This window comes from Marmota marmota, unplaced genomic scaffold (genome assembly GCF_001458135.2).
Source record: "Marmota marmota marmota unplaced genomic scaffold, marMar, whole genome shotgun sequence".
NCBI classification, from domain to species: domain Eukaryota; kingdom Metazoa; phylum Chordata; class Mammalia; order Rodentia; family Sciuridae; genus Marmota; species Marmota marmota.
In genome coordinates, this window is record NW_025999897.1 from 5,007,968 (window position 1) to 5,022,224 (window position 14,257).

At 35.4% G+C, this 14,257-nt stretch overlaps 1 protein-coding gene across 3 annotated transcripts in view; it reads right to left on the minus strand.

The window, feature by feature from the left end:
- The window catches only part of Abca9 (ATP binding cassette subfamily A member 9), a 59,462-nt gene that overhangs the window by 15,691 nt on the left and 29,514 nt on the right, over positions 1-14,257 (minus strand). For all 3 annotated transcript variants that reach the window (XM_048798191.1, XM_048798190.1, XM_015504861.2), the window contains 7 exons: positions 13,456-13,654; positions 10,418-10,584; positions 9,570-9,703; positions 8,241-8,378; positions 6,987-7,094; positions 2,926-3,099; positions 2,628-2,741 (listed from right to left, as the gene is read on the minus strand). In XM_048798191.1, coding sequence (XP_048654148.1) covers positions 2,628-2,741; positions 2,926-3,099; positions 6,987-7,094; positions 8,241-8,378; positions 9,570-9,703; positions 10,418-10,584; positions 13,456-13,654 — 1,034 coding nt within the window. The remainder of the gene's footprint in view (positions 1-2,627; positions 2,742-2,925; positions 3,100-6,986; positions 7,095-8,240; positions 8,379-9,569; positions 9,704-10,417; positions 10,585-13,455; positions 13,655-14,257) is intronic.

The window sequence follows — 14,257 nt, forward strand, 5'->3', positions numbered from 1 at the left end:
TGATATGCATTGAAGTTTCCTTCATGTCTTTTCATGGCTTGATAGTCCATGATTTTTTAGAGTTTTCTGGATGGACCACAGTGTATCCAGTCACCATCTTGGATGCCTTGGTTGCTTCCATATTTTGGCCACACTGAATAGTTCTGCTATAACATCTATGTGCAGATTTTTGTGTGGTCTTCTTTTAAAAAGAATAGCTTATTAGAAGCTTCAATCCTTGAGTTCCTATTTGAATGTGTCAAATCTTTCCTAGAACTATAAATTGGGTAGATCTGATTTTGGAGAAGAGGAATATCCTTTACTTCCCATCAAAGATATGAAAACTGACAGACAGAATTGTGGGAGGAAACTCTGGGGGTAGCTCAAATTTTTTATTTTTTTCTGGTTGGTTTCCTTTTATTTTTGAGGTGCCTTTACTTTGAAGATTCATATCTTAATGAGTATTCAATCATCCATATCAGTTCTTTCTTATGTTAGAGGGCATTTCCTTCTATTATAACTTCATATATAGATATAATTATCTCATTAAAAGTTATACATACATATACCTAACAAATTCATGACATGAAAAACATAAATTATTTTTTTGTTGTATTGGTTTTGTCTTTGTGTCTATTTTTCAGGGGGTTTTTTGGTCATTGTTTTTGAATTATGGGGATTATCTCCGTCCCCATCTGTAATTAGATGTCATCCTTTTTCAGAATTCACTCACAGTTCTGTAGTTGTACTGATGTTTGGTCCAGATCTTTATAAAGTATTTATGATTTCTTCTGAATACCCTTTCTTTCTCCACCAACATCTACTTATCTTTCCCTCTGAGCAATAATGTAATGAAGGGTGTTGCTTTCTCTCCACATCTTTGAAGCCTGGGGGCATGGATGGATGCAATGTGCTCAGGTTGGGCCTTGCACAGCTTTTGTACCTTCTTCTGTGAGTCATGTCCATGTTTTGCATCAGTTTTCATTTACCAGTAGGCAGTGCATCTCATCCTCAGGGAGTGGGCACACTGTTAGACTTTGGATCTTACCCCAATTCAGTTCAGAGCCTATAAATTAGCAAGTCCCAACATTCACCCTCCTCAAGATAAGGAGTTCTTCTCCTAAGGGTTATTATTATTATTATTATTATTATTATTATTATTATTATTTGCCTTTGCTTGGGTTCTCAATTCAGCAGTATCTTTAATTCATTAATTAGAGACACCTTTCAGTATCTTATCAGCTAACTTGCCCTCATTGGAATTGTTTGTAGAGGATGGAGGTGGGGGTTAATCATTCTAAGTCAGTGGTTCCTTTCCTTGGCCATCACATTTCTACCCCAGTTTTATTTATGTGTTTCTACTAACAAAGATATCCTTTGTCTGTTTATCTAATCAATTTCAACTTGTGTTGTGTTTAAGTCTCTATATAATGGCTCTTTTTTTTTTTTTGCCACCAGATCTTTCTGTTCTGAAACAAGTGATCTAAATTATACTTCTGTCTTTAGAGATAATTGTTATGTACTTTGCCATTCTTTATTATTTGCTAAACAAAATATGAGTCTATTATCTTCTTCATGGGTTTTACCATTTTGTAAATATGTTCATTTTTTTTCTTATTTAAGACTTTTGATATTGAATTCTACTGTATCTATTACTTGTATATCTATCTCTAAGTTCTTCTATTAAAAAATAAATGCAAAACTACAACTATCTTATATTTGATAAAGGGGCTAAAAGCATGCAATGGAGGAAGGATAGCATCTTCAACAAATGGTGCTGGGAAAACTGGAAATCCATATGCAACAAAATGAAACTGAACCCCTTTCTCTCACCATGCACAAAAGTGAATTCAAAATGGATCAAGGAGCTTGATATCAAATCAGAGACTCGCCGTCTGATAGAAGAAAAAGTTGGCTACGATCTACATACGGTGGGGTCGGGCTCCAAATTCCTCAATAGGACACCCATAGCACAAAAGTTAATAACTAGAATCAACAAATGGGACTTACTCAAACTAAAAAGTTTTTTCTCAGCAAAAGAAACAATAAGAGAGGTAAATAGGGAGCCTACATCCTGGGAACAAATCTTTACTCCTCACACTTCAGATAGAGCCCTAATATCCAGAGTATACAAAGAACTCAAAAAATTAGACAATAAGAGAACAAACAACCCAATCAACAAATGGGCCAAGGACCTGAACAGACACTTCTCAGAGGAGGACATACAATCAATCAACAAGTACATGAAAAAATGCTCANATTTTTTTTTTTTTTTTTTTTTAGCAATAACGTAACCTATTAAAAGGCAATGAAAAATAGGCTTGAGGAGACGATTATATTTCAGATCAGGATCATTGAATCTCCTTACAAATATTCAATGACACCAACTGAACTGTTAGGGGTGAGAAATCTTGCTCAGGGGAGTCTCTAGCTCTGGAAACACGTTGGGGTGAGTCATCATTCACAGATGGTCTATACACTCACATGCAGCACATTCTATATATATCTGATTATCTTAGAGCAGTTAGAATTTCATAGAGAGCAATATTTATTTGCCATTCTAGTTAGTACAAAGATTAAAATATATACTTCTGGAGTTATGTAAAAATGGTTAAAAATAAAGCGATTGGCAGTATTTGCATACTTACAATTAAGAAGAAAAATGACCAAAGGCCACTATTTTTTCTGCCATTGCGAAAAATAAATGAGATCACATATGTCAAGAAAACAAGAGAGGAGACATATCCAATACTGCACAGGACCTGAAAATGGAAATATTTAGGTTGGGTAAGGTAAATACTATTTAGGAAAATAATAGTATGTATCTCTGAACTTTCCAAAACTGTAGCATAGACAATTTGAAGTTCTTTGGTTTAAAATAAATAATATTAGTACATTCATGAAAAATAATCTAATAAAAACTATTTCTCAACTTTTGCCACTTACCTGAATTGATAGGTTTTGAATTATAATTATAATCTCCTCTGGGCTAAACACATAATCCATTATTTGCATTATGAGGAGAATCAAGAAGTACAGGGGAATGTCCACCAGTGCCTGTCCAAACCAGTAAGCAGAAGGGTAGAGGCCGGAAATCCACAGCTGGGAATGAACTTTTCTCTGGTAAAGAAACAGAAGAATCATCAACAGATACAGAAGAGTTGAGACTAGGTAAATTGTTTTTTCTTTTAATTTTTTTATTTGTTCTTACTAGTTATACATGACAGTAGAATGTATTTTGATGGATTATATATATATATGGAATATAACTTCCCATTCTTCTGGTTGTACATGATGTGGAATTATATCGCTTGTGTATTCTTATATGCACATAGGAAAGTAATGTCTGATTCATTCTACTGTCTTTCCTTTTCCCATTCTTCCTCCCTTCCCTTCATTCCCCTTTGTCTAATCCAAAGTATTTCTATTCTTCCCTAGAGACTAGATAAATTGTAAACATGTACTCACAAAATAATTCATATTTGCTATATTGTTTTGATAATTATTATTCTGGTTTGCAAATGGCTCATGCTTCTATTATATAATTCATATAATACCACCAGCCACATTATGATTTCAGAGTCCAAAGGAAACAGGCACCAACACAAGAGGCTGACCATCCACCAAGAAGTGAGCCTTGCCTCAGTGAGAAGATGACTCTTCCTTTCTTTCCAAAGCTACTTTTTCCTTTGACATGAAGATTTGCAAATTGCACAAAGGTTCAACAGAAGTGGGTAAGATTGCCCATAAGATTCTTAAGATTTATTCTGAATATAAACAATGCATTTATAATTGGCACTTTATTTGCAGTCTAAGAAATAGTCAGCTAAGTAGTTAATTTCATTTAAAAAAGACTCCTTAGGTAGGCATGATCAAGACTTCCTTTAAAACACTGTACTCATGGTCTTTAAGTAAACCATCTTTTTCATTATTACATTGTAAAAATTAGTGAGTGAATTTTGATACTGTGACCCATTGCCAGTTACATGGCTATAGTGATTGTTCATAACATGAGTCTTAAAAATGTCATTTGGACTATTTAAAAAGTAAAGCATAAAAATGATTGAAACTTTAAATCTAAAATTGAGTCTGTATAATGAAATTTATTAGGAAAAAATGGAACACAAGTAAATATTCTGGGAAATATTTGAAAGGAAGAGACAGGAAATCAAATGAGAGTATGAGAGTGAGAGGATATTATCGGAAAGCTGTTGTTTCCTATTCATTAATTTGTTTAATATATATTTATAGGGTTTGTACCATGTGGCTGGCTTTGTCTTGGTCATGAGGCTCTTGTGGAGTTTAAGTTACAGGCAAAAGGGCAATAAAGACAATAAGCAAATTGGTATAGCAATAGCTACATAGCTAAAAATGTATAGGTATTGAGATAAAATATGGAGTAAAGTCAGAGAGGGTTCCCTTGTGAAGTGATATATGAGTGCCATCTGGACGTTACATAGGGCTACCTAGGTGACAAGTTGGAAGCACTTCAGGCAGAGAGAAGACCCTGCCATGGGCAAAGGTTGACCTTGGGGCATGGCTGGAGCACAGTTAGCAAAGCAATAGTGGTATCAGGTTGGAATAGGAAGACATACTTGGGTCCAGATCACTATGGCTGTACAGAAGGGCAAGGATTATATTGTTGCTCCTTATGGGATCCCAGGCAGGAAATTAACTTACATCAGCTTGTGTTTCTAAGGAAGTATTGTCACACTGCACAGGAAATGGAGAAGGAGAAGAATATTATGATATGGAGGCAGTTGTATTTATGCCTAAGATAATGGTGGTCGATTTGACTAGGGCTTCAAAGAGATGGAGAAAAACACAGATTCCAGATATATTTTTGAAAATAAATATGATTGACTGGCTATGAAGGAAAGAGATGAGGGTTGGAGGGAGAGGTGTCAGTGTCCTGGGGTTGTCCATTAAATTTTAAATAAATAAAATTTTGAGTATAAGTATGTCCCATGCAATATTTGGAACATATGTATAATAAGAAATTATTCATCATATATCTGATTTTGGGTAACTATAATTTCATTTGCTAAATCTGGCAACCCTAGCACGAATAGCTCCTAGATTTCAGGCAAGAGTAAGAGAATGAAAAGTAATCCATTAATTACAGAGATGAGCAACAATAGAGGATTTAGAGAAAAATATTTCTGCTTTGATGATGATTATTCCTAGTGGGGAGGAGACAGTTAACAGGTAAAGGAGAAAAGATTCAGAGAGCAACACGTGCCATGCACAGATTTTTTAAATGAGGTCATATGGAAGTGATGGGGTATCTATTTGAATAAGGAGGGATGGGGTTTTGCCAAAGTAATGTTTGTTTTGAGATCTGGGTGACAAGAAGTCAGCTATATGAACAACAAGGGGGAAAGCATGGCACTAGAAAGAATGGCCAAATGATATTGGTGTATTTAAGAACCAGAAGGAAGGGTGGAGTAGGCAGAGAAGGAGACTGCAATGAGGAAAGTGGAGAAATGATAGGAGACTGAAATGATGCAGGGCTCTGCTAGACATCATAAATAATTAGAATTTAATTCTTGCTTCCAAGAGAAGCTACAGGAAGTTGCAAAATAAAATAATGAGATGATGTTATTGAAACAAATGAATGCTCATTCTTGTTGTGTGAAAGGAATTGATTGCAAATGGGTAGCTACTGCAGTGGTCCAGGTAAGGAATGATGATGAATTAAACTAGGATAAACCATGGAGACAGAAGGAATGGTGGATTGAATACACCCATTTGTGAAGGAGTACTTAAAGGGACTCACTGATGGATTGGATAAGGAGCTCAAGGACAAAGAGAAACAAAGCTTACTTCAAAATTTCATGCCAGAGCAATTATAAACAATCATCCCATTTGCTGAGACAGGAAGGTTAGGAGAAGAGCAGATCTGGTGAGGAAATGAAAATTTTCTTTGACCCATATTTGAAATATCAATTATTTATCTATGTGAAAATATCAAGTTGGCTATTGTATACATGGAAGTTGAGAATTTTGGACATAACTGGAAAGAGCCCCAGGACTAGACCCTGAACATTTGAACATCAAGCACTAACACTTAGGGGAAAGCCACTCTAGGCTAGGTATTCTTCTGAGTGACACATAGGAATTATTTCACCACATACAGAAACCTATTTCAGATAGATGCCACGATTATGCATTTTATAAGTGATAAACCAAGGCAGAGAGTGACTAAGAAACTTTCAAAATCCACACTGCTTACTAATGGACGAGTCAGGATTTAAACCCAGACTCAAGAAAAAAAAGGTGGGGGGCTGATTAGAGGACGCGAAAGATTGACAAGACCAGTAGAAAGAAAATGGTGAATGAAGAGAAGGTAGAACAGTGTTTAGTGTTTCTCATGAAAGAAGTTGCTAAAGACAGGGACAGTTTAGGAGCAGAATAAATGAAGATTAATGCAGGCCCATCAAAGTCTTCTCCAGAACAGTCACAAGTCTCGGTGCCAAGCACCAGGTGATGACACCAAGGGCTGGAGATGGGAAATGGCTCTTTCAGAGCCAATAAAAGTACCACAGAGAGGTAGAAAGACCATCATAGGCTTCTTGAATTTTTATATAAAAGCATCATAAAAAATGACACTTAAAAGGCATAATCTTTTTTTTTTTTAACAATGTCAAAGTGCTGTGGTGAGTCATAACTTTACCACCAAGTAGACAGTGGAAACCACCATTAAGAGAGGGGAAATGATTAGGTCAGGAGGCAGTAGCCATAAATAAAACCATAAGTGACAGAGTTGAAAGTTGTTATTCCCTACGGGCTGGTAATATTTCCTAAGCTGCTCTTTGTGAGGTCTTATATTTAAGGAAAATAACATTTTCTTCATACTTGGACAACTGTTATTGAAATGGTTGATTATTCATTGTGTCAAGCACATAGATTAGATGTACTACCTCTGGGTAAAGCTCTGGCCATAAAAGTCTAAGGGGATTCTCTAGACATTACAAGGACTGGAGGACTGTGTTGACTCCTCTTACTTTGTAGTCTCCGATGCTGCTCATCGCAATGTAAGGAATGAAACATGCGACCACAGGTAACCAGAAGAAGGCGCCACTCAGGTACTGGTACTCAGAAGGCATCTGCTCCTGAAATCATGCAGATCAGAGTGAGCAATGGCAATTGGGCATCCAGTTCCTATGTGCAGTCTAAACTCCATCAGTAAATAAGTGAATGAACACTTCCCCAGCTCCTCTTTGCAACTTCTCATTCACATCCATTTCCAGTCCTGTCTTGTAGTAATTTGGACATTTTGAACATGTTTCCTGATGTACTTATGAAGAAGCAAGCTCAACCAGATGGTATGAATTGGATAAGGTCCCACAGTTACTAACTTGTAAAACAGGCATGAAACCCCTTGCTCACTGACACACGATTACAGTGTTACTAACATTGATATATACCAACAAGGCTGAGGTTTTAACAGAAAACAGAGATTGGGGACCATCAATGAAGGGGATATTTTGCTACTTTCAGAAATTGGTGTTAAATCCGTTCAATTCAACATTTACAATGAGTCATTCCTCTGGTACAGCATAATGCAGAAATAATAAATTCGAATGCCTCTGTGGACCTGGCAGCAATAAACAAGTACGTGAATGTTAGAAGAATAATGGAACTTGGAGAAAGACAGTCCACACACGTGTTTAAATAATTGAGGCTGGTTTATATGTACATTGCATTATTACGTGTATGTTTAAAACTTTACATAATAAAAAGTTTCATTAAAAAAAAAAAGAAACAAGAACTGTTCCTATGCACCTTATCCTAACTCAGCTCATCCTCTAATCTAGCAAAGCTTTATGTTTTTTAATGGAAACTTCCTTCCAAAGGAAAATAATATTAACAGGAAGAATAAGAACAATTTATTAAGCACCTGTAATTTTCTATGTTATATATTTTATCAATTGTTTTTAAAATAACTTGAATCAAGACATCACTTGTTTTAACTATGTCCCACTAAATAGTGACAAGATCTAAGACCAAAAGTCATAAATATCTTTTCACAAATTAACTGTATTTTTATTGCTCCATTTACCAAAGTCATGAATAAAATTTTAGTGTTTTATAATAATTACTAAACAATATATTAACATATAAATAAGGATTTATATATAAAACAAACTTATTTAAAAATAGGTTCATAAAATCAACATGATGTTATTTCTGTATTTCAAGGGATTTTCCTGAAAACTTCTCATGGGTCAGTATCAGTGAGATAATATTATACTTACTTCATAAAATGTGCTTCTATCAGTCTGAATGCGCTCTGAAGAATTAAAGATTCCAAGTAGCCCATTACTAATAATATCCATGAGGACGGGAAAGCAATTCAGCCTTTTGGTATTACATGCTATTGAAAATCTGTGATCCTAAAATATAATGAATATACCTAAGTCTTCAAAGAGTAAATGCAAAATTAATTAGTTAATATGTAGTAAATAATGTAGCAAAATCATAATAGGTAATGTAGTAAAGCCACAGCATGATTAATATCACCATCACCTTTGTAACTTGATTAATTTTTAATATATGTAAATGAATCCATGGCTTTGGTTTCTACCCAGCTTAACATCAACCTTGTGGCTATTTATGCCTAAAATTGCACAAAAGAAAAAATACTTCGAATGGTTTTTAATGACACCGTAAAGCTTCAAAATGCAACTTCACTTGCTAGTGGCCAGAGACTTTATATTCAAAGGCAATTATTTGTTTTACAAGTAATAATTATGTGGATATTTGGAAAGCGGGAGGCAGGCAGGTAGTTGCATTGAAAGTGTACATCTTCACAAATACTGAACATGCACGTAAAACCTCTTTTAAAATGACATAACATTTATACATATAATGTGGTTATTTATTCCTCAAAGAAAAAAATTAATTAAGTATATTTCCCAAAATATAAGCAAGCATTAAAAATGTGTTTTTGCAGTGATAATTAAATCAAATTATAGTATCTAACCTTAATTACCTAAAGCAATATTTATTATGTTATAAGTGCCACTTTAAAAAAAATGTTTTTCTGGGATCTCTAGAAACTAACTTAATATCCATCAAAGACTAGTTTGATAAAGGTGATTTAGTTCATTTTTGGCATAAAAATTACTCCTGAAAATTAAATATGACAAGTTACAAATGGCCGAGCTTTATGACACATAAGAGCAGTGATTCACCCATGTGACTTGATTGGGACCTCTAACTCAAATTCATGCATGGTCTAGGCAAGTGATACAATGAGTAAGGGATACAGAGGTTTTACAGACTGAAGAGTAAAGGTCAAGTATAAATTGGGCAGTTGTTCTCAGTTCTAACTGAGAGTAAGATTTAAATTAATGATTGAAAGGCAATCCGATTGGTAAAATTTAAACAAATCACTATTATAACAGTTAATTATGTACTGTTATATTGGAGGCTGCAATCAAATAATTGTCACCTAACTTGTATGAAAATGAGACCTACCACATTTGTGTCAAAATGACTTTTTGGGGAGTTCATTTGAATTATTTAAATTGTATTCTCATAATCTATCGTTGGTAAAAATAAGCAACCAGATCCTAGCTCACCTTTTCATCCCCTAACACAGTGATCGCGCCATTATAGAATGGCTCGTCTGTGCCATTTCTAGTTCCGAAGGCATCCACCTCCAAAGCTATGTCTTGTCGTCTCAGCGAATGTATGAAGTTATCAATGCTTGACCCTACCATAAGGGAAAGATCAAAGGACACAAAAATGAAACAAAACAATAATCCAGCACTACAAAAAGAAAACAAAACCAAATGGTATCACTAAAAGCATACCACAATAATGACTGTCTACGGATTTTCTTAAAAGCAGAATTGGGTCTACTGTATAAACCCATTCTGCTATTATGGATATAATAAAATTTCTTTACCTAATACCTAGAATGTTACTTATAGTTTATATTAGGGTAAAAATACTAACTAAGTAATAGGCTGACTATGGCTTGGTGGTAGAGTCTTTGCTTAGCATGTGTAAGTCCCTGGGTTTGATCTCCAGCAACATACACACAAAAATACTAATTACTAATACCATAATCCTTAAAGCTGTTCATCTTCTATCTTCTTACAAACTTGGAACTGACCTTTTCCCCCCAAAGTCAAGCAATGAAAATAGTTAGAAAATGACACAGAAATATCTCAAAACTTCAGTCAATGATTTGCCTTCCTAAATCCCCCTTGGTTGCTCTGTGAAATGACCATTTAAGTGGACTTCAAAATATGGTTTTGAAACAAACTCTCCAATCTTGTATCTTTAATTTTCAATTAATTTTCTGTTCAGTTTCACAAGTGTTTTCTAAAACACACAGAAATTTTTTTTTCTTCAAATTTCTCCCCCAGGGAATTTCTTAACAGAACAACATTTACAAGTTCCGTTTTAGCCCTGTGTTCACCTGTTTTATTGATGACCAGTAAAAGAGTCAGAGGATCTTGTGGTTGTTGTCCTGGTGAAAGGAAGTACATATTTGGAGACAGTCCCCAAGAGTAACTTTTATTGTATAACTCATAAAACAGATGTTCCAAAAGTTGAGGGATAAAGCTAATCCCAAAAAGGAATAACCTATGTGGAGGAAAACATAAAAGAATAATCAGTAGCAATTTCTGTAGATCATTAGATGTGTTAGTCAGCTTTTAGTCACTGTGACCAAAATACCTGACATGAATAGCTTAGAGGGGGAAAAGTTTATTTTGGCTCATGGTTTCAGAGATTCAGTCCATGGGAGCCTGAGTCCATTGCTGTGGGCCCAAGAATAAGCAGAACATCATGGTGGAAAGGACTGATGGAGGAAAGCTACTCAGCTCAGGAGCCTGGGAAACAGAGGGAGAAAGGGGAAGGAGTCGCAGGGAAGGTGAACTCTTCCAGGTATGATCCCAGTGACCCACCTCCTCTACTCATGACCAGCCTGCCTATAGTTACCACTCAGTGCAGTAGTAGTGCTTTCAAATTATGTATCTATGAAGTGGATTAATCCACTGTTTTCATTCTTTCCAGTGTCAACTATTTCCAACCAATTTTGCACCATTGCCCAATTCAGTTTCTTGGCTTTCTCCTCTATCAGTCAATTTTCAATAAATAAAACCTTAATAGCTTCTTACAGTCCAAACTTTTTAGTTCTATATATTCTAATATATTTTTTAAAATTTTTGAGACATTTTATGTTTCAATGAATTTAGAATTATGGCTGCCATGACCTAATCATTTTACTTCTGAACATTTCCACATTGGTACAGGAGCTTTGAGGACACACCTCATATGGAAACCATAACATTAGTTTTGAGAGGATCATGGTTATAATAATAGAAATAAATTATAAGTACTAATAAACATTTGAATCATGCCCTTTCCTCTTTTTTTCTTCTTTCTAAAGTGAGAAGGTTCCTATGTACTTACATTTGGTCTTTTTCTGTCCACTCATGCCTCAGACATTGTGTTCAAGCCTATGAAATCTGATTATTGTTTAAATCCTCTCTCCAGTGCCCACCTCTTTCTCCATTTCAGTCCGGCTTTCTTTCCTTTATCTGAAGCACAGCCACTTGGCATATCACCAACCTTCAGACCCTCTACACTGTGAAACTTTTCCTATCCCATTTCCAATTTCTTAGTCACAACATTTTCTCGGTCCCCTGGGCTCCAAAGCCAAATCATTTCCCACTCATCTTTGAAGTCTCTTTTTCAAATGGCTGAAAATTCCTGCCTGTCCTATCATTATTTCTTGTCTCCAAAACCAACTTCTCTTGTCTGCTTTTCAAGATGGACCTTTATTTTCTCTGTCTGTTCTGTCTTTATCAATATTATCCTAAATCACTTTGTCATTTTTTTCCAGGGTCAACTATTTCCAAACAATTTTGCACCATTGCCCAATTCAGTTTCTTGACATTCTCTTCTGTCAGTCAACTTTCAATAAATACATAAATAAAACCTTAATAACTTCTTAAAGTCCAACATTTTTAGTTCTATATATTCTATTTTTTAAAAAAATTTGAGACAGCCTATATTTCAATGAACTTAGAATTAATAATTCCTTTAGATTCCACATGCACTTTCATACTCAGTACATTTTCCTTGCCTGAATTTCTAACACTCTTTCTCTCCGCACCTAAATAAGTTCTATTCTCTTACATCAGTTCTTCCTGAATTGTTTGATGCCTCCATTTGACAAAATCTCTTTCCTAGTAAGTGCATAGTTCATAGATTTGTCTAGTTTGTAATATGCATTTTAAATGTTTAGCTAACTACCCTTATGGATAGATTGTTACACTAGTTTGGAAGTTGAATGTCTCCCAAAGGTCCACGTGTGAATGCTGGGTGTCCAGGGTAGTACCCTTGCAAGGTGGGAATTGTTAGGAGGTGGGGCTTCATACTCTATCCTCAGGTCCTTAGAGGACCTTGAAGGCAATTGTGAGACCCCAGTCTCTTCTTCTTTTCCTCCACCTACTAACTCAGGATGTAGATTGTTTGCTCCACCACACCCTCCCTCCCACCATGATGCGGCACCCTCTCCAGAGGCCAAAAGCACGGGACCACCTGATCTTGCGCTGAAACCTCCAAAACTGTGAGCTAAAATAAAATTTTCTCTTTAGAATTTGTTTGATATTTCATTATAGTGGTGGAAGCCTGTCCAATAAAACTTTCATGTTCTATTCATTTTAATATATGTGCAAATATTTAACAATAGAGTCTTTCACAAGCGGGCTTATAAATATTTGGGATTTATATATCTCCATATAGAGCTGGGCTTATGCAAGGAAGTGATATTCAGTAATGAGACTGAAGCTATAGGAATGTGTGTAAACCTTATCGTGGGCTCTAGATGCAACTGTGGAACTAAACCACAGATGCATAGAGCCCCAGACTGTAACACTGAAGTTCTGAGAGAGTGTCTAGTCTGTCCTGCAACATTAATTCTAACCTGAGTTTCCAGCCTGCTTGACTGCCCTGTGGATTTAGACTTGCCAGTCCCCATGGAAGTGGAGCCAATTCCTTAAAATATGTGCACACAGAAACATATTCATATAAATATACATATATACAAACACATACACAAGCATGCACACACACATGCATGTACATGCACTACATTCTATTATTTCCACTTCTGTGAAGCTGCTGAGAAATGAAAATTTTGTCATTTTTAGAACAGGACCCAAGTGCTAACATCCACATGTGCACTAAGAACTACTTCGGCCTATTGTTATGAACAAAATTTGTGTGAAATTGAAAGAATCTCAACTGTTTTATGTTTTGATTATGTATCCACATGAGCAGTTAAGAATGCAGTTTTGTTGTAGTCATTGTTGTTTAAGACCATATGCAGTTACTGGGACTTATTTTATCTGAGTGTTTCTTTCATCCTTTTTCTTTTGCGTTCTCTCTCACTCTCTCTCTCTTTGGTGCACAGATCAAACAAATCTGAAATATCCAGATACTCACATGGTTAATAGGCTTTTTCTTTCTTTCTTTAACATGAGGAAGCGAACTTTGGCTATTGCGCAGACCTGCTGCCTCCAGAGTGCCATGCCACTTGCTGTTTTCTTTGTGGCATAGAGGGAAGTCAGAACTTGTTCCAGCTCAACAAGGTTTCCCCTATCTTTTGCCCCATCACCTTGCAATTGTTGCCAATTTCCAATATCTAAAATGTAAGATAAATCATTTATAAGGTGCTATATTAATTAATTGCACATTTTTAGCTTTTCCTATGATCATCTTTTCAACCAAAGGTGCCAGATTTAGCCTACTGGGCTAAGAGAAAGTAATCAGATTCATGGTATTTTTAGAGCAACTACTGAGAAAATGAGACAGAAGCAAAAATATTGATATAGCAAAAGGAAAACTTGTGCCTTCTGAAAAAAATCCTTTGCAGGAATTCTTCTAGGGAAATCAATTAAAATAAACTCATAAATAAATATCTTCATTGCAAGAGATAAACTTTATTCTAACCAAAGCAAAAGGGTACTCACCTGCAAGAATACAAAGACAATACCAAGAGTACTTTTAATATTTTTAAGAACTCAATAAAAGTTTATTAATTTTGAGGAGAGGCATAGTGAAAACTGATAGACTTCTAGAAAGCTATAAAATATGTACATTAATAGTTCATTGCAAGGGCTGGGGCATTTGCCTCATATACATGAAACCCTAGTTTGATTCCCAGCACCACACACACACACAAAAAATGTTACCTATAACCACTGAAAACATGTACCATGCATGTAACTTCAAAAATATATAAAAA